At 41.7% G+C, this 25,576-nt stretch overlaps 2 protein-coding genes across 11 annotated transcripts in view; one reads left to right on the forward strand and one right to left on the reverse strand.

Moving 5' to 3' along the window:
- HSD3B7 (hydroxy-delta-5-steroid dehydrogenase, 3 beta- and steroid delta-isomerase 7) overlaps positions 1–25,576 on the forward strand; it is a 69,747-nt gene that overhangs the window by 42,401 nt on the left and 1,770 nt on the right. For all 9 annotated transcript variants that reach the window (XM_034419828.3, XM_034419833.3, XM_087893849.1 and 6 more), the window contains 4 exons: positions 12,214–12,357; positions 20,513–20,621; positions 23,094–23,193; positions 24,246–24,408. In XM_034419828.3, the coding sequence (XP_034275719.2) occupies positions 12,214–12,357; positions 20,513–20,621; positions 23,094–23,193; positions 24,246–24,408 (516 nt within the window). The remainder of the gene's footprint in view (positions 1–12,213; positions 12,358–20,512; positions 20,622–23,093; positions 23,194–24,245; positions 24,409–25,576) is intronic.
- Positions 11,330–25,576, reverse strand: part of STX1B (syntaxin 1B) — a 111,557-nt gene continuing 97,310 nt past the window's right edge. For both annotated transcript variants that reach the window (XM_087893853.1, XM_034419836.3), the window contains exon 10: positions 11,330–11,643. In XM_087893853.1, the coding sequence (XP_087749979.1) occupies positions 11,398–11,643 (246 nt within the window). In that variant the 3' untranslated portion in view covers positions 11,330–11,397. The remainder of the gene's footprint in view (positions 11,644–25,576) is intronic.

The raw sequence follows: 25,576 nt of genomic DNA on the forward strand, positions 1-25,576 counted from the left end.
TGCCAGGGTCCTTGACCAAGACCCAGCTATAAATGTCCAGCCTCTCAACTTTTTATACCTTAACTGGATCAAAAGGTTTTAACAGCTGAAGTTGCTCAGAGACCGAACACGACAGAACCGGGTCATATAATGGTCATTTGCAACCTTCCCAGCAAGCTTCTGGCAAGAAAAGTCAATGGTGGAAGCCAGATTCACTTAATGACAGCATAAGTCATTTAACAGCTGCTGTGATCCACCTAACAACCATGACAAAAAAAGGTCATAAATTCAGGCCTGACTTACTTAACAACAGCCTTAACAATGAAAATTCTGGTCATAATTGCAGTAATAAGTCAAGGACTACCTATGTAATGAACTAGGGTGCATCTAGGAACCAAGCTTGTCTTGAGGGCTAGTAGAAAAACAGAATAACAGAGTTGGAAGGGACCTTGGAGGTCTTCTAGTCCAACCCTGCTTAGGCAGGAAATCCTATACCACTTCAGACAAAAGATTATCCAATATCTTCTTAAAAACTTCCAGTGTTGGAGCATTCACAACTTCTGGAGGGAAGGCGTTCCAATGATTAATTGTTCTGACTGTCAGGAAATTTCTCCTGAGTTCTAAGTTGCTTCTCTTCTTGATTAGTTTGCACCCATTGCTTCTTATCCTGCCCTCAGGTGCTTTGGAGAATAGCTAGACTCCCTCTTCTGTGGGGCAGCCCCTGAGATATTGGAACACTGCTATCATGTCTCCCCTAGTCCCTCTTTTCATTAAACTAGACATACCCAATTCCGGCAACTGTTCTCTATATATATTTAGGCTCCAGTCCCCTAATCATCTTTGTTGCTCTTCTCTGCATTCTTTCTAGAGTCTCCACATCTTTTTTACATCGTGGCAACCAAAACTGGATTCCAAGTGTGGCCTTACCAAGGCATTATAAAGTGGTATTAACACTTCACATGATCTTGATTATATCCCTCTATTTATGCAGCCTAGAACTATATTGGCTTTTTTGGCAGCTACTGCACACTGCTGGCTCATATTTAAATGGTTGTCCACTAGGACTCCAAGATCCCTCTCACAGTTACTACTATTGAGCAAGGTAGGTACCCTCCTCAAGAAGCCTTCCCTGGACCCAGCAGAATTAAAGAACTTTCATCCAGTCTCCAACCTACCCTTTGTGGGAAAGGTTGTAGAGAAAGTGGTGGCACTTCAACTCCTACGATCATTGGATGAAACGGATTATCTAGACCCTTTTCAGTCTGGCTTCAGGCCTGGCTACAGCACGGAAACTGCTTTGGTCATGCTGATGAATGATCTCTAGCAAGCCTGAGATGGGGGTCATTCCTCTATCTTGGTGCTACTTGACCTCTCAGCAGCTTTCGATACCATTGACCATGGTATCCTTCTAGGACGAGTAAGGGAGTTGGGAGTGGGAGGCACCGTGTTACGGTGGTTCTCCTCCTATCTCTCTGGTCGGTAACAGTCAGTGTTGGCAGGAGGACAGAGGTTGACCCCTAGACCCTCGATTGTGGGGTGCCTCAGGGCTCGGTCCTCTCTCCCCTCCTATTTAACATCTACATGAAACCGCTGGGTGAGATCATCCAACGATACGGGGTGGGGTATCAGCATTATGCTGATGATACCCAGTTGTATATCTCCACCCTGCGTCAGTTCAGTGAAGCGGTGGATGTGATGTGCCGGTGCCTGGAGGCTATTAGGGTCTGGATGGGAGTCAACAGGCTCAGACTTAACCCAGACAAGACCAAGTGGCTGTGGGTAGTTCCTCCTAAAGACTATGTCGACTGTCCATCCTTGGTTCTGGGGGGTGGAGAAATTGTCCCCCTCAGAACGGGCTTGCAATTTGTGTGTCCTCCTAGACTCACAGCTAAGATTAGAGCAACATTTGGCAGCTGTAGCTAGGGGGACCTTTGCACAGGTTCGCCTGATGCACCAATTGTGACTCTACTTGGATCAGGAGGCTCTCCTCACAGTTACTCATGCCCTTGTCACCTCACAGTTACATTATTGCAACACGCTCTACATGGGGCTACCCTTGAAGAGTATTCGGAGACTACAGTTGGTCCAGAATGCAGCTGCGCGAGCTGTCATGGATGCACCTAGGTACACCCACATTACACCAATTCTCCGCAAGCTGCACTGGCTCCCTATTGGTCTCCAGGCACAATTCAAGGTGTTGGTTATTACCTTTAAAGCCCTACATGGCTCAGGGCCAGACTATCTTCAAGACCGCCTTCTACCGCATAACTCCCAGCAACTGGTAAGATCCCACAGGTCTTACGGGTCTCCTCTGGGTCCCGTCAGCTAAACAATGCCGGCTGGCGGGCCCGTGGGGGAGGGCCTTCTCTGTGGCTGCCCCAGCTCTCTGGAACCAGTTACCTCCTGAGATCCAGACTACCCCCACCCTATTGGCCTTCCGGAAAGCGATGAAGATCTGGCTTTTCCGGCAGGCCTGGGGCCGTTGATCTCACTGTTGAAATCTTGCGAGATCCGGCCATGAATGGTGTGCATGGGTTTTTAATGTTTTAAAATGTTTTATAAATGTTTTTTTTTAAATAATTTTTGCAATGTTTTTTAATAATTTTCGCATTATTTTTGTTGTAAGCCTCCCAGAGTCCCTTGGGAGTTGGGCGGCATAGAAATGCGATAAATTAAATTAAATTAAATTAAAGGTACCACATATACTGTATCTGTGCATTTTGTTTTCTTGCCTAAATGTAGAACCTTACTTTTTTCACCATTGAATTTCATTTTGTTAGATATAGCGCCCAATGTTCAAGTCTGTCAAGATCCTCCTGTATCTTGAGCCTGTCTTCCGGAGTGTTGGCTATTCCTGCTTGCTTGGTGTCATCTGCAAATTTGATGAGTTCCCCATCCTTCCCCTCGTCCAAGTCATTGATGAAGATGTTGAAGAGTACTGGGCCTAAAACAGAGCCTTGGGATAGCCCACTGAATACTTCCCTCCATGTAAATGCAGTTCCATTGAGGACTACACGTTGAGTGTAGTTGGTCAGCCTGTTACTTACTAATCCATGTGGTGGTGATGCTGTCTAATCCACATTTTTCTGTTTTATCTAGTAGTAGGTTATGGTCTACTTTATCAAATGCCTTACTGAAGTCCAAGTAAATTATATTGACAGCATTCCTCTGGTCCACTAATTTTGTCATTTTGTCAAAGAATACAAGAAGATTAATCTGGCATGATCTGTTTTTGACAAATCCATGTTGGCTTTTGGTTGTTACTTTGTTTGTTTCTAGGTGTTCGCTGATTCGTTGCTTGATTATCTTTTCCAGAATCTTCCCTGGTATGAGGTCAGGCTGATAGGTCTGTAATTTCCTGCATCTATTTTTTTTTCCCTTTTTTGAAGATGGGAACTACATCAGCTCTTTTCCAGTCCTCTGGCAGTTCCCCAGTGCTCCAGGATCTTTGAAAGATATAGTTCAGTAGTTCTGAAATCACATCTGCCAGTTCCTTCAGAACCTTGGGGTGTAATCCATCTGGTCCTGGTGATTTGAACTTGTCTAGGGTAGACAGGTGCTCATTACCATTTTCTTCCCTAGTTTAACTTGTGTTCCTAATCTTTTTTTTTGTGGTGCTGTTTTTGATAGGTCGGACTGTTTTTTCCCTTTATGTAAAGACAGTTGCAAAAAATGAGTTAAGTAGTTTTGCTTTCTCCCTGTTGCTTGTCATCTTCTTGCCACTTTCCCCCAGCAATGGACCAATCGTTTCCTTGACTTTTTTCTTATTTTTAACATGTTGCAATAAGCTTTTTTTTGGTTATTTTTTACTTTTGTCGCAAGCCTTTGTTCATTGTGAGCCTTAGCTCACTTCATCTTTGCAGGCTCGGGCTACTTGCTGATATTCTGCTTTAGTTTTGTGCCCTTTTTTCACTTTTTATACTTGTCCTTTTTGTCTTTCATTTTGTCAGACAGTTCTTTATGCAGCCATGCTGGTTTCTTTTGAGAGCTGTTATTTTTCTGTATTGTGCTAGACTGGGCTTTTATAATCTCACTTTTCAAAATTTCCCAAGCTTCTTGAGTTGTTTTCCCCTTGAGGATTTTCATCCATGGAATCCTTCCCAAGCTCTCTCTAAGTTTATTGAAATTAAATCTCTTAAAGTCCAAGACTCTAGTTTGACTTTTTTCTATTGCTTCTGCTTGCATAATGTTGAATTCCAATATTGCATGATCACTTACCCCCAAGGTTCCTGTAGCTTCAACACCTTCTATCATTTCATTTCTGTTAGTGAGAATTAAGTCCAATATGGCTGATCTCCTTGTTCCCTTTTCTACTTTTTGTGAAACAAAGTTGTCTGCTAGGTTTGTTAGGAACCTGTTGGATCTTCCACTTGGTGCAGAGTTTGTCTCCCTGTTGATGTCAGGGTAGTTAAAATCCCCCATTATATTGTGATGTGCTTCCTACATACCTTAATTAGCTGCCTAGCAAAAAGTTCATCTATTTTCACTGTTTGGTTGGGTGGCCTATAGCAGTGTTGGCGAAACTTTGAGTGCTGAAACAGGAGTGCACGCACACACGCGTGTGCACACTTGCCGGAAACTGGAAGAGCAGCCACCCGGTGTGCATGCGTGCACTGGAAAGATAATCTTCCAGTTTTAAGTGGCGCATGCAGCAAACTAAGTGGTCAGTGTGCATGTGCACGCCGGAAACTGGAAGATTATCTTCCCGGCATGCATATATGCACTGGGCGGCTGCTCTTTCGGTGCTCCCACACATGTGAAGACCAGCTGGCCAGCACGCCGGATCCCAGAAGACCAACAGGCAACAGCTCATGTGCCCGGAGAGATGGCTTTGTGTGCCCCTTCTGGCACATGTGCCATAGGTTCGCCATCATGGGCCTATAGTATACACCAAGACTGTGTTTTTGAAAACCCCAGGACCCCAGAGGTAAATAAAGGGTGGATGTGTAGCTTCTGTCCATCTGGAGAAAAAGAAACAAGTGCGAGGCCCTCTCTGAACTGGGGGCCTAGAAGGTGGGTGGGTGGAAAATGAAACAGATCCATGGAACAGACCGGTTTTCAGGAACAGCCATGGAAAAACCCTGACAGCTGGGTTCTTGGCAGGTGTTGTGAGTGTGTTGTCACGGCAGGATTTCCTGGGAGGGCGTCAGAAGGTTTCCGGTCTACGCAATGGAAGAGGAAGAGTGAATTATTTTCTGAACATGATAAACCTCCATAAAATCCAGGAAGATACTGTTTTGTTTTGTTTTGATTTTGTTTTCCTGTTCCCCCAGCCATGGCCCACTTTGACACCTCAAAGCCCCACGAGAATTTTCTTTCTGTTAAACGTCAACGGGATAGATCTCATTTCTGCCCTGAAAATTCATCAGTCTTGAGCCACCTGCAAATCTAGCAACTATGAACTATTATTATTACAAGCAGTCCTCGGCTTAGGACCACGATTGAGCTCAAAATTTCTGTTGTTAAGTAAGACATTTGTTAATTTTGCCCCGTTTTATGACTTTTCTTGCCACAGTTGTTAATGTAGTGACAGGGTTGTTAAGTGAATCTGGTTTCCCCATTGACTTTGCTTGTCAGAGAGACACAAAAGGGGATCCCATTTAGTGACCAGGGGATATTGCAATTGTCATAAACATATGAGTCAGTTGCCAAGCTGCTGAATTTTGATCATGTGATCGTGGGGATGCTGCAATGGTCGTAAGTGTGAAAAATGGTCACAAGTTACTTTTTTCAGTGCTGTTGTAACTTTGAATGATCACTAAATGAACTGTTGTAAGTTGAGGACTATCTGTACATCTGCTACTATTATTACTGCTACTACTATTTTTTTGCACATTGTACAAATTCAGCACAGGATCGCATTGGAGTGAACAATGTTATTTGAATGTCTATGGAGATTCTCAGTCATCCAGGCCATGATTGTCCCAAAATGCTTTTTCAAGAGAGAACTGGACGTTCTAGTTTTTCTTTATAGATGTTTCGCTTCTCATCCAAGAAGCTTCTTCAGCTCTGACTGGCTGGTGGGGAATGGAAGTGGTGAAGAAGCTTTTTGGATGAGAAATGAAACGTCTTCAAAGAAAAAACAGAAAGTCCAGTTGCCATGACCTGGATGACTGAAAATCTCCAGAAATATGTCCCATGAAATCTTCCAAGGGACAAAAGCTAATCATATTTTAATCATGAATATTGTTTGGAGACTTTTAATCTACATTCTTCCCTTGTCTCTTTCCAATTTAAAATGGTGGGTAAGCAAAATTTTAAGTCACTTGCCTGTCAAGTGAGGTAATAAAGACATTATGTATTTTTGATTATGTCAGGGTTTAAGAAATCCTCATAGCCCATTCATACACAGACTGCAACCAGAATTTTCTGCACTAGTTTTTTTCCTGTTTTAGGATTCTACAAATAGTCCTCGACTTATGACCCGTTTAGCACCCGTTTGAAGTTAGGATGGACTCACCAAAAGCTACTTATGACCTGGTTCCAAAGTTCTGACAGCTGGCTGCCCCCTCGTGGTCACATGACTACACTTTGAACACTCTGCAACCAGGCCATATTTATGGCTATTTGCCGTGTCCTGTAATCACATGACTGAAAATGAATCATATTTTTTTGTCAGAATCCAGGGTTTATTTCCAGTTTCCAGCAAAAATTGGCCCATGGCGGGCAATGAGTTTGCTTAACCACTAGGTCATTCACCTTATAATTGCCATGCTTAATGACTGCCGCAAGAAAAGGCCATAAAATTGGATTGATCGCATGATGACCCTGTATACAACCATCATGACTGGCGGTGGTAATTATGGCTGTAAGTTGCAATACTATCTGTATTGTAACCAGTCCATTCCTAAAGCAAGTCAGGTCAGCGAACTAAAACTCCTGTGCCAGGGTAAAAGATTGTTCTTACAAATCTATCTATCTATCTATCTATCTATCTATCTATCTATCTATCTATCTATCTAATCTATCTGCCTACCTGCATCTATCTATCTATCTATCTATCTATCTATCTATCTATCTATCTATCTATCAATCAAAGTGAAAACTACTCATGCATTAATCACGAAATCTCCAGAACCGTAAAGCCTACAAACCTGAAATTTGCCATGTATGTTCCTCTTGGCTTCTAGGGGCTCACTAACTCTGGAGAGAATGGGATAGCATAGGACAAGCTTCTGTGGGGCAAGCCTCATGGAGAGAAGGGGCTACAAAGCCCGAGGGAGAGAAAGGGATAGGATAGGGGAGGATTCAAGCTGTAAGTTTTGATTTATCAAGCCCAGCCACATAGTTTCATAGGAAGCACAGGGATCCAGCTAGTACACAATAATTGAACATTTATCCACACCCAATTTGCACATAATTGCTTAGTACTAGTTCAGGCTACGCTCATTAACCTTGTTCTTTCCAGCTTAGATCTAGTTCATCAGATTTAGGATGAAGCTTGGCTTGTTTGATTAAGAGGCCCATATCAATTTTGCAAGTAATCTACTCTTTCCAATGAGAATAATTTCAGGCTTCCAATGCTCAAGAGACTCTGTAGCCTGACAAGCATCTGGCAACGGTGTTGTTGCAACACAAGCTGCAAAATTGATGTTGCTCTCACGGGATTAGCCAGATGGGAATCACCATCACACAATCAGAGGAGCTAATTCTATTCATTTACAGGTAGCCCTCGATTTACAACAGTTCATTTAGTGACTGTTCGAAGTTACAATGGTACTGGAAAAAAAAGGGAGCTTAAGACCATTTTTCACATTTAACATTGCAGCATCCCCATGGTCGAGTGATTTGCATTCGGATGCTTGACAACCGGTTCATATTTCTGACAGTCTCAGCATCCCCGAGAGGGAGGGTGGGTGGGTCCTGCGATCCCCTTTTGCAACCATCTGACAAGCAAAGTCATTGGGGAAGCTGGATTCACTTAACAACTGTGTGACTAACTTAAACAACTGCAGGGGTTTGCTTAACAAATGTGGCAAGGAGAGGGGTAAAAATGGAGCAAAACTCACTCAACAAATTTCCCACATAGCAACCTAAATTTGCGGCTCTATTGTGGTTGTAAATCAAGGATTACCTATATTCTATTTATTGTAAAGCTACATTGACAGAGTCTTGCAAGAATGAAAGTACAATCCCCCCCCCACTCCTTTACAGCCTGAGAAACTAGGCTATGCTGTTTCTTATCTGATTGCTTCCTTGACAGTCCCTCCGCCCATTCTCCCACGGCCTCTCCCACATACCGTTACACCGCACTGAGTTTTAAAAGTTGCCCCACATTTCTCCCCTGAAGCTTGGGGTATTGGTGAATATCAAAGGCAGGTAGTGTTGCAAAAAGAAATTTAAGGCAGGCCCTGGGAAAGATAGAAAGATAATTTGATTAAAATAGCTTTGCTTTTTGCTTATGTCCAATATTTATGCCATACTTTGTAGCCTGAGCAGTTTACATAGTAAGGTAAAAGCACATATGTGCTAGTCATTCCCGACTCTAGGGGGTGGTGCTCATCTCCGTTTCAAAGCCAAAGAGTCAGCGCTGTCTGAAGACGTCTCTGTGGTCATGTGGCCGGCATGACTAACGCCAAAGGCTCACAGAACGCTGTTACCAAAGATGGTCCCTATTTTTCTACTTGCATTTTTAAGTGCTTTTGAACTGTTAGGTTGGCAGAAGTAAGTTACTACATAGTAAGGTAGTCCTCTCTTTAATATACAGGTAGTCCTCGACTTATAACAGTTCAATTCAAAGTTACAATGGCTCTGAAAAAAGTGACTTATGATCATTTTTCACACTTAAGACCATTGCAGCAACCCTGTGGTCACGTAATCCAAATTCAGATGCCTGGCAACTGACTCCTATTTACGACATTTGCAGTATCCCAGGGTCATGTGATCCCCTTTTGTGACCGTCTCACAAGCAAAGTCAACGGGGAAACCAGATTCAGTTAACAACTGAGTTTCTAACTAAAACAGCTGCAAGTGATTCACATGACAACCATGGCAAGAAAGGTCGTAAAATGAGCAAAACTCACTTAACAAATTGTCTCACTTTGCAATAGAAATTTGGGGCTCAATTGTGATCATCAATCGAGGACTACCTGTAAAGATGTCAGAAGACATAACATAAAAGGAAAGGGAGTGAGGAGGAAAGAGGGAAGTTTGGGCATTCTGGGTCCCGATTGCTAATCTCTCTCAGAACAAGTGATAACAGCTACATACTTTCCAGCGTAGCACCCTAGAATTATACCATGTTGTCATCCAGAGTTACAAAATTGTATTGTGTAGTTTATGGATGGTGTTGCCTGGAGTTCCCATCCCACCACAATTCTTGCTCCCCCCACCCGCCTCTTGTTCTATATAATCCAAAGGCAATGCTGTTTTAGGGAGGAAACACCTGTTCTGTCACCCTACTGAGGTCTGTTCCTTCCTCTTGAAGCACAGTCCCTTCCAGAGCATGGTGGTTAACACAGTTTGTGACTAGGATTAGTCGAAGCTGTTGAAATAGTTCACAATTACAATTGTTTGCTGAGAATATGTGGAGAAGTGCTTGATAAGGAAGGAGGAAATAGGAGAATCAATGGCCGGGTTTTGCTAAACTGCACAGAGGTTTATTCCCATTATTCACCTTCCCTCCAGGACTCCACACCATGATCTAAATTTTTGAGATATAGGTAGTTCTTGACTTAAAACCATTCATTTAACGACCGTTCAAGGCAGTGGTGGGATTCAATTTTTTTTTACTACCGTTTCTGTTGGCGTGGCTTGGTGGGCATGGCAGGGGAAGGATACTGTAAAATCTCCATTCCCACCCCACTCCATGGGAAGGTTACTGCAAAATCCTCATTTCCTCCCAATCAGCTGGGACTCAGGAGGCAGAGAATAGATGGAAGTTAGGCCAGTCAGAGGTGGTATTTACCAGTTCTCCAAACTACTCAAAATTTCCGCTGCCAGTTCTCCAGATGTGGTCAGAACCTGCTGAAACCCACCTCTGGTTCAAGGTCACAACGGCACTGAAAAAAATTGATTTACGACCGGTACTCACACAACCATTGCAGCATCCCTATGGTCACCTGATCAAAATTCAGTTGCTTGGCAATTGGCATGTGTCTCTCATAGTTATGGCATCCTGGAGTCATGTGATCGCCATTCGCAAACTTCCCATCCAGCTTCCGACAAACAAAATCAAGGGGCGGGGAGCCAGATTTGCTTAATGACCGATTCACTTAACTGAGTTTAACAACCATGGCAAAAAAGATTGTAAAATTTGCTGTGACTTATTTAACAACCGCTGGTCCCAATTCTGGTAATAAATCAAGGACTATCTGTATTTTGTTTTCTTCCAAGCAGGAAAGATGACTGAAGGTTGCCTAAGTTTTCTAAACTGGGGATCTCCAAACTTTTTTTGATCATCTTACCCTGAACAGTAAAGGGTTTTTTTTTTTACCCCTAATATGCTATGTGTATTTATTTAGAAATTATACAGTAAACCTATACAATGCTACTAAGAGATTACCTACATTCTAAAATATACCCCACAGATATTTTGCATCTCCTGTTATATTATAAGTAACACTTAATTTCTTTCATTCTTTTTTAAGATTAAATAATAAATATAGTCAATTTATCTTTTTCCCCCACAATCCTGTTAATTGCCTTGTGGTTCCCTTGAGATGTGTGCCTCTCATTCTAAGGACATTTGTCCTAAATCCGTAGGGATTCCAAGGGAAATCCATTGAAAGCAAAGTCAGAAGTAACTAAGTGAGCTCTCTAAAATAAATGATGCTGTCAAACCCTGATCTAGTGTACATTTAAAGTGAAAATAAAGTTTCTATTTTATTCTGTTCTGTTCTGTTCTGCTCTGCTCTGCTCTGCTCTATTCTATTCTATGTAACAAATAATAGTTTGGAAGACTTATCAATGCTTCTCTCTTTAATAGCCTCCCTCCCCATGTTTCTGGATCTAATCCTATCAAGCACTTGCTTTAATAAGTCAGTGTTTGGCTGACACCACATCTATCAACCTTCCTTCCTTCCTTCCTATTCTCCTTCCTTCCTTTTTCTCATTCCCACTTCCCTTCTCTCCCTCCCTCCTTTTTTCTCATTCCCAGCTCCCCCTCCCTCCTAATTCTCCTTCCTTCTTCCCTCCTTTTTTCTCATTCCCAGCTCCCCCTCCCTCCTAATTCTCCTTCCTTCTTCCCTCCTTTTTTCTTACTCCCACTTCCCTCCTCTTCCTCTCTCCCTCCCCCCTTTTTCTCATTCCCTTCTGCCCTCCCTCCCTCTCTCCCTTCCTTCCTGGAGATTCCTTTCATCTTAACAAATGACCCTGAGCGATGAAACAAATAAAAAACAACCAATTTGAAAAACACTGACATTAAAAGATGTTGTAGCCAAATATTGCTGCCTCAGTGAACTTTCTGATAGTTTAGAATTACTTTTCGTGCTCTCTGTCCCTTTCCTCCCTTAGAAGAGGATGTAAGCAATAGAAGGGCAGAACAGAGGCTCCTACACAGATTCTTAGACAGAAGACTTGAGGTCCAGAGGTTGAGGTTCTTGAGGTTCTGGCAGGATTTTCACTTGCTATTTTCAGGCACCATTCATATTCCAACCTCCCAGGTTGGAACTGTTGCTCTATTCTTGATGTCGTCTTGTTTCCTTTCTGCCCATTTGATCTTGCCTGGGGAAAGGAAGGGAACAAGTCAACAATACTGTATCTGTTTTATTCCATTGTGTGCTTCTCACTTCTATGTCTTTTTCTCTGTTGGTTCAGTGCTGCAGGCTTCTGGGTGTCACAAAAACCTCATTCATTCATTCATTCTCCCTTTGTTCTGTTTTTTATATGATTTTTATTAAAACTTTAAAAAAAGGAGCAAAAAAACTAATCCAAATTAATATAAAATATAGAAGAAAATAGAAAAAGAGAAGAAAACAAAAAGCAAAAAGGACCAGAATATTTAAGAAAAAGAAAAGAAAAAGATACAGAGAAGTGGCTTCTGATATTCTTCACAGCGGTTTTAGGAACAACTATATTTTAACCCCTGTCTCTAAAATTATTTCATAATACTCTGTTTTCTGTAATCTATCTAGTCTAATCTTCATAGCCATACATCACAACTTTATTTTTCTTTTCATTTTTATGCAAAAATTCCTTAAGTTTCTAGTCACTCATTGATGTGGATTGTGTCTTTTCTCTAATTAAAAAAGTTAATTTATCTCTTTCTCTCTGTTTTGTTCTGGAAAATTAAAGTGACTCTCATCCAAGGAGACATCAGCAATCCAGAGGATGTGAAGCCAGCAGTCCAAGGTGCCCATGTGGTCATTCACACGGCCGGTCTGGTGGACGTCTGGGGCAGAGTCCCACCTGAGAAGATCATGGCAGTTAATGTGCAAGGTAAGTTTTGGCGGGAAAACCTTCAAATGTCTGACCAGTTTCTCTACATAGCGCAAATCAGATCAAGAGGCCCCTTCTGAGTTTGTGGAATTTGTCCCAGCAACAAGGGTGTGGCAGGTGCACAAAAATTAATTGCACAAGGAAAAAATTGTTTTGTTGCTGAATCTGCTTACCTTATTGAGGTTGATGGAATTTTGTCATTGTTGCATCCATTCACGCACACTCCCATTTTGTGGAATGGAACCTTCAACACTGTGCTTTTTTAAGCCTGTGGGGAAGATTCCACCCGACAAAGCAAATGGGAGCAGAGAAAGTCCTTTTTACATTTAGATTTGATTAAGGGGATGTTGGGTTGTTTACTCCATCTATCACATCAAACATGTCTAACTTAATAGAAACGTCTGGAGGAACTTGGGTGTATGTTCCAAGGCTTAAGCCAAACTTAATCCTTTTTATTTGAATCCCAGCTTTTAAAAATAAATAGAACTGGCTTCCAAAAAGTGTTTTTGCTTTTTCTAATTTATCTCTTTCATCTGTGGTCAGAAGGGGTGTGGAATGATGGGGCAGCATGAATGAATCTGAATGAATCATTTGTAGTTTTTCTAAGTCATCTGTTTGCAATTTTTCTGAACCCAGAATATACTTCTTAGTGTAATGCTAAACTAAGAAAGGAACTCTTTGGTTCAGAATCCTGAATTAGAACAACAGGACTTAAACTACTTGCTATATCCTTGATAGCACTTTCTTTTAAAGTCTACAGGTAACTCTGTCTGTCTGTCTATCAAAACATTTAGCCCATTTAGTAACCAAGGTTCCCTGAGTGGTTTATAATAAAACCAACCAAATGACACAATTTGAATATAAGCATATATACAATAAAATCAAATAAAATAATGGATAAAAATTAGCCCACAGTAAATCTAAAACAGTATAAATTAAAGTACAATTCAAGACAATTCAAAAGCCTGATAAAAAAAGAAAAGTGCTCAGCTGCTAATGTGGCTGCCGGACGGACCTCTCTCATAAATGGTCAGGTTCATTCCAGAAAAATGTGCTCTCTCTTTTTGATCCCCAGGAAGCAATAGGCAAATCAGGTAAAAATCTTGTTAGAACCAGAGGTGAAACTAGTAGTGGGTTTCAATTTCAGTCGCTACCAGTTTGCTCGTGGGCACGTGGACACTTCTGCACATGCGCAGAAACATCCGGGTGAGTGGGTGGAGCCTCCCGCTACCGCAGCTACAGGTTCACCCAATCCGGGGCGAACCGATAGCAATCCACCACTGAGTGAAACTGAATACTGGAAGAATGGAGACAGACAAAAGGAAGGTCTTTTTTTTCCTTTTCTTTTTTTATATAATGTCTAATTCAACTTTGGTGGGTGTTGGCGATCAGCTAGGTTAGTTTTCCAAAAAGGCTGGAGCAATTCATGGAAATCAAGTAGATCAATGACTCCTTGATGAGACTGCCCCTGAAGACCCTCTGCTGGGAGATTGATAGGCTTCCTTCTACAATTTTCTATCCCAAGGTGAAATGCTACCGGTTTGCACCTGTTCGGATGAACTGGTAGTGATTTAAAAAAGCTACCAGTTCGTCCGAATTGGTATTTCTGACAATCAGCTGTGCCACACAGTTTATATTCGCTAGAAAGCAGGAAATCCTGCTTTCTAGCAAATCTAAATCGCGTGGCACAGCTGTTCCCCCCACTCACTGTTCTACTTACCTTAGAAAAGGCTTCTTTTTCTGCACGAAGTGCATGTTTGGTGCGCACTGTGCATGCGTGTGCAGTGTGATTTTGACACACAATGTGTATGCGCATGCGTGGCATGTGTTTGACATGCAGCACCCATGCGCAGACAGCAAACTGGTGGCAATTCGTGGAGGATTTCTCCACTGGTCTGTTCCCTGCAAGAACAGACTGCTGGAGTAGATGTGCCAAAGAACCAATCCACTGATTATTTTCTTAAAACTCTGAATATGGCGACATGACATAATATAACATCCATGGCTTTCTAGCCTGAGAAATGGTGGGTATACTCATAGATACTTTGAAATCTATGGGATTTGTAGGTGGATTTTCACTTGGATATATTCAGGAAGTTCTCGACATGCAACCACAATTGAGCCCAACAGTTCTGTTACTAAGTGAGACAGTTGCCAAGTGAGTTTTAAGCCCAGTTTATGACTTTTCTTGCCTCAGTTATTAAGTTAGTAACAATGTTGTGAAGTGAATCAAAGCTTCCCCATTGATTTTGCTTGTCAGAAGTTTGCAAAAGGAGATCACAGGACCCCAGGACACTGCAATGGTCAAAAACATGAGTCAGTTGCCAAGCATGTGAATTTTGATCACATGACCATGCCAGTGGTACATCGGTTGTAACTGTGAAAAAATGATCGTAAGTCATTTTTTTCAGTGCCGATGTTACTTTGAATGGTCATTAAATGAACTGTTGTAAGTTGAGGATTACCTGTAAGCTTCATGAGAGCCAGTGTAGTGTAATGATGAAAGGCATAAGGCCAGACACTAGGAGACTGTGAGTTCTAGTTCTGACTAGAGTTGGGGGACTCTGGGCCAGTCATTCTCCCTCAGCACTAGGAAGGAAGCAATGGCGAGCTACTTCTGAAACCTTGCCAAGAAAACTTTAGGGATCTTATCCAGGCAGTCACTAGGAATTAACACTGACTTAAAGGCACACCACACACAAAAACTGCTTCTCACTGAGACCAAAGCAACATTTATAGGATGAGATTGAGGTGATAGCCATCTGAAATGGATAGGCATGCTTCCAAGGAATTAATCCTCCCAAGGAGTGGGAATTAATCCACTCCTCTTAAAGTTTGTGAGGTTGAGAAGTACTGGTTTAGGTTACTTCAGGTGGGGATATAGCTGGGAAAATCCAGTCAGTCACTAGAAAGCAGCAAAGAATTGGGTTTTTCTGCAACCTTGGTACCCCAATTGATAGCACATTTTTTAGAGGCTGTGTCTTCTGTGGCACCAATTTGGAAACGTGCAAGTCCTTTTTGGCAGCCATTTAAGAAGACCCATCTTCTCAAAATTCCAAAGATCCTCAGATCCGCTAATTATAGCAGATGCATACAACTTTGTACATTCCCAAAATGTTATATGGGATAAAAGCTTTCATCCCTGCTTTCTCCAAAATTCATCAGTTGTCAAAGTTGCAGAATCTTTCCATATGGAAGCATTTGATGCATAATCTCACCCCTATTTTGAAATTTCCCAGCAGAATAAATCTTACTTTACATCTCTTCTAGCACTTTCTGGTTGAGGAAGATAATTCCATTTTCTGATTCAACTGCTATTTATTTAAAAAATAAATAAATAAAGTTTTTGATTCCACCAAGAGAAGGAATGGGTTTTTAAAAAGGGTTTCATGCCCTTAGGCTGATTTTTATGCATGTGAAATTAGGCAAGAAAATGTGGGAAACAGTAACAGTAAGAGTTGGAAGGGACCTTTGAGGTCATCTAGTCCAACCCCCTTCTCATGCAGGAGACCTGTACTAGGGATTTGAACTGCTGAACTGCAGACCTTTCTGATCGATAAGCCACTGAAACAATTTTATTGAAATAATTCCATTTATTAAATTAGCTTTTTGATGATGATAGCATGAGATTTATTCCAAGTAGAATGGAATAAACAACCAGAATGGCTCATTGAACGTGATAGGAAAAGAAAATGAGATGAAAGCTATATAAGTTGTTTGTGCAACAAATGTGATCAACATTTCCAAGAAGAAAATATTTATACTTCTGGCTTACAAGGCCTGAAAGAATTATAGTTCATAACTGGAAATATTGCTTAACTACTCTGTGAGAACAGAGGTGTCTTCTTCAGTTCCCTGGGTGCCAGGCTGGGGAAGGGTCTTCTAGGAACCCAAGAATCAGAGCTGATGAAAATCTGGTAGAGGAGAAGGGCAGAAGCTTTGAGTCCAGTCTTTCTCACCAAAATCGCTGAAATTATAATTCCTGTTCCAAATTGGTGCACTGGGTGTAATCATATTAGTGATATTCAGGGGTGGGCTGCTGGGGGTTCGCAGGAGTTTGGGAAAACCTCTAACTAAGATTCTGTGCAGTTCGGAGAACCCCAAAATCCTACTCCTGTATGGCCCTTCCCACTCACCCTGCCCCTCCACGCAGCCCGTTTTGGATGCAGATAAGTGCAGGGCGTGCATGGAGTCTCGGGGAGGGTGAAAAACGGGTTTACCGAAAGTTTGGGAGCCTGGGGAGGCTATTTTCACCCTCCCGGAGGCTCAAGGAAAGCCTCCGGAGCCCGGGGAGGGTAAAAACGCCCCCCCCGCTGTGGTGCAAGAGGCAGACTAGGCCACGCCCACCATGGCCACGCCCACCCAGCAACAAAAAATGGAATGGAATGAAATAAAATTTGTATTTGAAATATATCTTCCAGTTTTGTATTGTTTTGCTTGATTTAATTTTGACATTCTCCTGACCTTAAAGAAAGTTGCTCATCTCTCCACCCAGGGCCCCAGCTGGAATGCCACAGGCTTCCGCCCTCGCCTTTTGTTGTGTGCCAGCCTCCAAGATCCTTGCCTATTTTTCTGGCCTTTCTGGAGCTAATTTGGTTTGGCTCCGGAGGCCCAGTGTGATGATCCTGCTGAGCATTTGGGAGAAGCTTCAGGGCGCTTTTAAGAGAGGCACTTTGCTTTTAAAGATTGTGCCTAGGATGAGTCAGGAGCAAAAATAACAAAATCCACGTATGAGGCATCTTTATACTTTTGTTTGCATGATTAATATCTTAGGGCGGATCAAACAAGCAAAGAAAAGGATGATCCAAGAGGCATTTTGTTGTTTTCCATTTAGACTTTTGCAACAATTGTCTGGAATCAACTAACAAGCTCAGTTGTCAGGATGATAAATGCTAAATTTTCAAAAGAAACAACCTGTTGGGAAAGCGGAGTTAAGAGATCTTTAGAGGAGAAGTGCTCTGCTCTGCTCTGCTCTGCTCTGCTCTGCTCTGCTCTGCTATTCTATTCTATTCTATTCTATTCTATTCTATTCTATTCTATTCTATTCTATTCTATTCTATTCTATTCTATCCTATTCTATCCTATATCCTATCCTATCCTATCCTATCCTATCCTATTACATTCCATTCCATTCCATTCTATTCTATTCATTTCTATTCATTTCTATTTTATTTTATTATATTTTAAACACACACATTTTCTTGTTTTCACAATGACCCTGTGAGGTAGGGCCACAGCTAAGCTGTTCAGAGTGAATTTCCATTAGGCTTTCCCGGAATTCTAGTTTTAAATCTCAGCAAATTCCTTCTTCGAATCCACTAGTTTTAAAGATTATTGGGAGTTGAAGTCCATACAATTTGAAGAGCTTAGGTAGGAAAACAGTATTAAAATGTGGCCTAGGCTCCCCTAAGATCTTACCAGAAGGATCTTAGTTGAAATTATTTTCCAACCTATGTTGAAATATATAGGTAGTCCTTGACTTATAACAGTTCATTTAGTTGTAACAGCCCTTGAAAAAGTGACTTATGACCATTTTTCAACAGCACTGAAAAAAGTGACTTATGACCATTTTTCTTTCGACCTTTGTAGCATCCCCATGGTCATGTGATCAAAATTTGGACACTTGGCAACTGGCTTACATTTATGACCATTGCAGTGTCCTGGGATCATGTGATCACCTTTTGCGACCTCCTGATGAGCAAAGTCAATGGGGAGGCCAGATTCATTTAACAATTGTGTTACTAATTTAACAACTGCAGTGATACACTTAATAACTGTGGCAAGAAAGATTACAAAATGGGGCGAAATTCCCCTTATCTCACCTAGCAATAGAAATGTTGGGCTCAATTGTGGTCGCAACTCGAGGACTATCTGTAATGTATTAAAATCCCATCAAACAAGTATGAGAAGTCGTAGTAGCAAGAAATGCATTAATTTTCATTTTCAATATTCTTAATGTCTCTCTTTAATTGTTATGATCTATATTCAAGGAAGCTCTGCTCAAAAATGTTTCCTAGAATGAACAAATAAACGAATGAATGCAGTATGTCAGTATATCTTGGGTTGAGATTTGACTTTTGACATTCACTTGATCTGAAAGCCAGTTTATTTCAAAACGCCGAACATTTTGGACAAGACCAAGATGGTTTAAATAGCAAAGTCATTTAAAGAGAATAGTTTTCAATCCTATAAAATTCTCCTCTGTGTTAATCTGTTGCAAACAGAGACTTTCATTTGCAAGCCAGAAAAAGGAGAACCCCTCCTATCCTCCAGTGATTGACACCTGTCAGTCTTCTTGTGTTTTATTTTTTTTTAATGAAAGGAAGCCCACCTAAAACTCAATTGTTTGGATGATTCTATTTTGTTTCCTTGACAAACCTAATTTTTGTCTCAAAAATTTTGTGTCTGTTCCCCCCACCCTTACCTTTAAGAGGTAAAATCTTAAAGTTGCCAACATTGAAAAGTCCTTCCAGAGATGCTAGAAAGGGAGTGCTGTAATCCTTGTTGGCTGTCTTCTCATGACACCCTGAACCACAAACCAGCCAACCCTTCTAGCTGTGCCCTGCAAACACAACTGCTGTAGCTGGTTTATAGTTCCAGAAGCCAGGCCTAACACCTGTTTTCTCTGACACTGACAATTTGCTTATGACAACCTACTAATTAGACTAAGCAATGCATGATCCAATCTATTCTTACATGACAGTGCTATATTTACATGGTCTAAGACAGAATTGCTCTAACTTCTGAACTGAGTCAAAGAGTGTTTTGAAATAGCCGAGAGACCTACGGTAATACACACAGAATTAGTAACTTGGAGGGCGAAAGAGACCTAAAAAAAAGATAATTGACTGAAAATGTAAACACTTCTTTAACCCGAGATCTCTTATTCCCTGAAAGAATAGGATCGGGGTTAGAAGGAGAAGAGATCATAGGAATACTAAATAGCTTTCGTAATTGGTAGGACCACCTGACCACGTCCTGTTATTATCTCTTCAGAGGCTTAGACTGGATCAAGTTATCATTATACTGCCAAATTTGAAAGACAGCTGTTGTTTTCCGTAACCTAGCGTGAATATAGCCTCTGAGTCCCACACGTCTCCTAAGGGCCGTCTGGAAGTCCTAGCTTCAGGCTTCTTGTGGTTCACAAACTTGGGTAATGGGGTTTTGCCACAAATCCCTTCCAAATCTTTTCCTGTTATTGTTCACGCCTGCAGTCTAGAGACACACACAGCCTGGTTGATAGCTTGCATCCTTGTCATACAATTGTGGCATGAGAAAATTCACAGGCTGACCTTGTTGTCGTTCCAGGCAGCCTTGGGGCTTGTTTCTTTTCCCAGGACCACAGCAGAGGTGGGATGTGCAACCACTCTCAGCAATGGTTATGTTGAATTACAATAATATGCCTTTCCTTTAGCTGAATCACCCCCAATCTCCGATATGAGACAAATGTGTAGGAAATGGCTTGATTTGCAAAAAAAAAGACTATTTGAGCAAGGTCAAAGGAATCCTGGCATTTACAAAATAAGTTTGACTTCCCCAGTTACTTCCTTCCAAGTTATCTGCTGTAAATAATGGAATGGAATGGAATGGAATGGAATGGAATGGAATGGAATAGAATAGAATAGAATAGAATAGAATAGAATAGAATAGAATAGAATAGAATAGAATAGAATAGAATTATTGGCCAAATGTGATTGGATACACAGGGAATTTGTCTCTGGTGCAAAAGCCGGAGTTACACAATCACAGATTGTAGGATCCTGCCGAGCAGGAGAACGGTAGCCTGCAAATTGGTTTGGCTTCATTTTCATTTTGCTTTGCAAATCACCTTTAATATTCCTCAAGGAAACTCAGACGCACATTGGTAGGTAGAATGGCATTCAATCACCAAAGGCAGTATAGATAGTCCTTGGCTTCACAGCAGTTCATTTAGTGACCAAAGTTGTAACAGCGCTCTGCTTCTGTTTATTATGGAAAAATGAGGTGCTAAAACAATTGGTTCCTACGCAATGAAAATCCCACAGATTTAATTGTTCCTTTTTCATTCCTGGCAGAGCTGTTTCTTTTCCAGCAGGCGAGGGCTGTGGTGGACAGCCAAGTTTTGTATTGTTTCTCCTCCTTCTCTTATCCCTTCTTTTTCCCTCTTTCCCTCTAGGAACCAAAAATGTAATTGAGGCCTGTGTCATGCAAGGAGCCCAGTATCTGATTTACACCAGCAGCATGGAGGTTGTAGGACCTAACATAAAAGGCCACCCTTTCTACAGGTATGAGTTGCTTATTTTTATTATAATAATATTAATACTAATAATACTAATATTAATATTAATAGTACTAATAATAATACTAATAATGATAATAATAATAATAATAATGTTGCGCTCCATTAGGCCAAGAAAACTGGGGAGTTTTTCTGCAATTTTGATAGAGATTCTCAGTCACCCAGGTCATAGTTGTCCCAAAGGTGCTTTTTCAGGAGGTGACTGAACTTTCTCATTTTTTCTTTGAAGACGTTTCGCTTCTCATCCAAGAGGCTTCTTCAGCTCTGACTGGATGGTGGGTAACGGGTGGGTTCTAAAATTTTTTACTACTGGTTCTGTGGGTGTGGCTTATTTTGTGGGCGTGGCTTGATGGTCATGTGACAATTATTTAGGATTTAGCAGAGGTACTGGTCTACCAGGCTTTTAACTACTGTACCAATCTACCCATTTATTTTTGCAGGCACTGATCTACTCATGTATTTTTGCAGGCACTGATCTACCCATTTATTTCTGCAGGCACCAGTCTACTCATTTGTTTTCTTTTAACACTGATCAGCTGTAGGGAGGCCCTTTGAAGCCCAGTGGCAAGAGTTTAAACAGTTTTTTTCCCTCTTGCCATCAGTTGGGACTCAGGAGGCAGCAATACATTGGGGGTGGGGCCAAATAAAAGGTAAGAATAACGCAGGGGGCGGGGGGGGGCAGAACCGGTTCGGGGATGTCATATCGTCACCACTACCGGCTCGGCTGAACCGGCCTGAACTGGGAGGAACCCACCACTGGTGGGTAATGAAAGGATTTATACTCCTTGCAGACAGCTGGTCATTTGCATTCTTGTCTGTGCCCCAAGGGTCACCTGAGTATCACCTGAGTAGTGCACATGGGTGTGGAGCCTTCTTGGAACTTCTGAAAAGACTGTGTTGTGAAGTTGTGCTTTCTGCAGGTTGTTTTTCTCTGTTGTCTGCACCTCAAGCTGACAACACAGACTCATCCCCGACAGCCTGTGCCTGTGTTCAACAGCAAAGGAACACAGGGCAGTGAAAAACATCCTTCAGAAAGCACAGCTCCACAACACAGTCCTTGCAGCAGTTCCAAGAAGGCTCCACACCCATTTGCACTACTCAGGTGACCCTGAGGACCCAAACAAACTTCCAAGTGGCCTCAACTATTCTCTAAAAAGGATGCAAATGACCAGCGGTCTGCAAGGAGTATAAATCTTTCCATTCTCCACCATCCAGTCAGAGCTGAAGAAGCTTCTTGGATGAGAAGCAAAACGTCTTCCAAGAAAAAACAAGAAAAATACAATTTCTTTGAATTTCCCTTGGGATGGACTAGAAGGTAACCAAGTTCCCTTTCAACCGTATTATTCTATGTTTTAATTTGGTCAACTTTGGAGTTTCTTATTCTTTTGAGTCTTCTCCCACTGTTTTAGCTATTGAAGGGCCTAAACATGCATATTTTTAAAAATAGAAGTGAACCCCTCAAGAGTTAACTGAGTTTCAGTGTTGGCCGTAAATAACAGGGAGTTCCCCTGATTTAGGCGAGACGCACATGTTTTGGCCCTAATCAAGGGTTTCCCTGGGTTCTCCTAGCATTGCCATAGCAACAGGGATACAGTTACTAACAGTCACCGTGGAGACAAGCCAGGAAGGAATTTTAAAGGCCTAGCGCTCTCTATGGGTGTGGGCCAGTGGCTCTGCTCTCCCTTCTAAAATTAGGGAAAGTTGACTGTTGTTCGTGGTTAGAAGCTTAGTCACCCCAAGGTTTGCAAATTTGAAAAATTTTCACTGCAGGGTGAAAGGGATCTTCAATCATTCCGTGACTTATGACTTATGGCTGTTTTTCACGCTTATTATGACCGTTGCAGCATCCCCAGGGTCACCCAATCAAACTTTGGATGCGTGGCAACTGGTTCATATTTATGACAGTTGTAGAGTCCCGAGGTCATGGTGATCCCATTTTGCGACCTTCTGACAACCAGAATCAATGGGGTATCCAGATACACTATACAATCATCTTACTGACTTAACAGCTGCAGTGATTCACTTAACATTTGTTACAAGAAAGGTTGTAAAATGGGGCAACACTCGCTTAACAACCGTCTTGCTTAAACAACAGAATTTTTGGGCTCAGTTGTGGTCATAAGTCGAGGATTGCCTGTATACTTGTATTTTTAACAGATGCATATAGGAAAAACCTATTAGACACAACCCTTTCCGTCATGGGGAGTCAAGAGAAGCAACAGATCCCCTCATTTTTCTTCCCCATATCATTTAAGGGTTCAGGAGTGTTATCCTCTCCTATGAAATGCAGGGGGCAGAAGCCACTGTAGAAATTGCACTGGATTTAAATGAACAGTGCTAAAGTGTATTTAATAAGACACATAACTTTGTTAACTGTAACCTGGTTAACTTCTCTTGGTCTCACCTGTTGCAAGCACAGGGTTTTGATAGCCTGTGATGCTTTCTTCCTTGCTTGCAGGGGCAACGAGGACATGAAATATGAGGCCATCCACCACCATCCTTACCCACTTAGCAAAGCCAATGCTGAGCGTCTGGTCATCGAAGCCAATGGGCAACTGGTAAGCTAGAACTTGAGAGAGAAGTTTGAAAGTCTACTGAGTTAACCAACCCATGCTTCTTGGCATCCTTCTATCTCAAACCCTACCTGTCTGTAGCGGTTTCCTTGAAACTGGCACTCTGCAAAAGATTCAGACAGCATGTGGTGACTGTGGATTGATCTGTGCATGACAGGTCACGTTATCCGCAGAGTATGGTGGTGGAGAAGACTATTTGAAGCAGCTCTGCCTACATATATACTTATATGGTTTATTTATTTGGCCAAGTGTGATTAGACACACAAGGAATTTGTCTCTGATGCAGAAGCACTTAGTGTACACAGTATAACAATAATACTGAAGTGCACAGCCAATAAGGAGGAGGAAGTAACAATAATAAAAGGGATAAATAATAATCCTGCAACCACACCCTATGAGTTCATATACATACACAACAGGCAAAAAAAACCCCAATAAACACACTTAGTAGTCACTCTATTTTGTCAGCTGCGAGTATTAGGTATTCAGCAGAGTGAAGGCACAAGGGAAATTGTCTAGTTGTCTTGGTGTACAGTGCTCTATAGTTCTGCTATACTGCCTTCCCTTTGTTCTTTTTCACTAGTCATTTTTGTGGGCTTTGAACCCTAGACCCCTTGATTCAATACTGTTGTTTTGATTAAGTGGTGAAGGAAGGCCCAGATTCAAATCCATCCTCAATGATGGACTTTCATTAGGTGACTCTGGGCCATATGGAGTCTCATATGGAGTCCGATTGGAGAAACCCAGGTGTAGTCCGCTTTCAGTCATGAAACTTCACAGGAGAAGTGATTTTGGGCCTTGGTGTTCCTCTCCATTGGCCCAACCTATCTCACTTGCTTTTTGTTAGGAGAAGCCACAAGGAAAGATGGCTAGATCCCTTGTTTGAATCTCCAGGGAAACCTGGGATGAAAGTCCAACAAACTAATACCTAAATAAAGACTTTGCCACCAACTTCTAACTTTCCCTCAATGGTGGATTGTCCACCCACAACATGCTCAGATGTGCCAATCAAAAAAGAAAATCTTTCTTTTTTGCAGATGCCAAACGGGAAGCGGCTAGTCACTTGTGCCCTTCGTCCAACGGGCATCTATGGGGAGAACCATCTGCTGATGAAGGAGTTTTATGAGAAAGGGTTGAAGACAAAAAAGTACATGATCCGGGCCATCTCAGCCTCTGTGGAGCATGGCAGGGTCTATGTAGGTAAGTTATGATGGTGCCTGGTGCATTCTTAACCCACCTTCTTTTATTTAGATACTTTTACTCTTCTTGGGCATGTTCCTGTACGTATGTATTTCTTTATATCAGGTTCTGAACTTCTTAAGAACTGTGGAGTCCTTGGTGCCCTCTGAGCTTGGTTGTATGCTTGCAGACATTTCATTACCCGACTAGTAGTATCATCAATGCCAGGGAAGATGGAGTTTGCTCCCTGTATGCAGTAACTTCCCCTGCCTTTGTTGGTGGGGTGTGGTTTTTTCCCTTTGGTAGTTCCTTGCTTAGGGTACTGTTTTCTACTTGATTGTTTCTCAGATGTCACACCTCCACCAACACTGGCAGGGCAAATAAATAAACAGGGAGCAAACTCCGCACCCCTTCGCAATGATGATATTATCTAATCAGGTAATGAAATGTCTGAAAGCAAACCAAGTTCAGAGAGCACCAGGAACCCTACAATTCAACCCTAACCTGAAGATATTATATTACTTTTTAAGAACCATTGCCCTACTCTCTGCTGTCAAGTACATCCCAGAATTACCTTTTGGTGGTCAGAGCTCTTGGATATAAATTTCAAACCCAAGAAACAAGCCTGATATGGATTCATATTAATTTGACATGTTATTCAGGTTCTCAAAGTTTTGGGTACCCTGGGCCCTTAAAGGAAAAAATGAATGTATACAAACTTTCCTCTCCCTATAAATAAAAATAATGTTTGGATTATTTAGGCTAGATGAAAAACAAATTCACGCCTTAGTATTTCTCGCAGCATTTCTCAAACTTTCCAAGCCAGTAGCCACCTTCCTTTTGCAAGAAAAAAGGAGCAAACTTTGCAGTGAGTCTTAACGTTGTTTGCATTTTGTCTGCCTGATCAGATTTCAATTATTTTTTTAAAGTGTGCAGCCCACACCAGTTACTTATGACTCCCTCAGAGATTTGGACAGGAAACTTGAAAACCCATGTTGTAAGATTTTTTTAAAAAAAAGAAAATGACTTCAGTTTAGCTGCTGGATTTATTTGCTATTTTCATTCCAGTATAAGCAAAAGCAAGGCCTAACCCAGGGCTGTCAAATTCACACCCTGCAGGTTGGATGCGTCACACGCTGGCCCTGGCCATGCCCCATTTAGTAAAGAGGGAAAAAGTCACAATATGTCA

Source organism: Pantherophis guttatus, chromosome 4, assembly GCF_059756535.1.
Source record: "Pantherophis guttatus breed Tessera chromosome 4, ASM5975653v1, whole genome shotgun sequence".
Taxonomy (NCBI): domain Eukaryota; kingdom Metazoa; phylum Chordata; class Lepidosauria; order Squamata; family Colubridae; genus Pantherophis; species Pantherophis guttatus.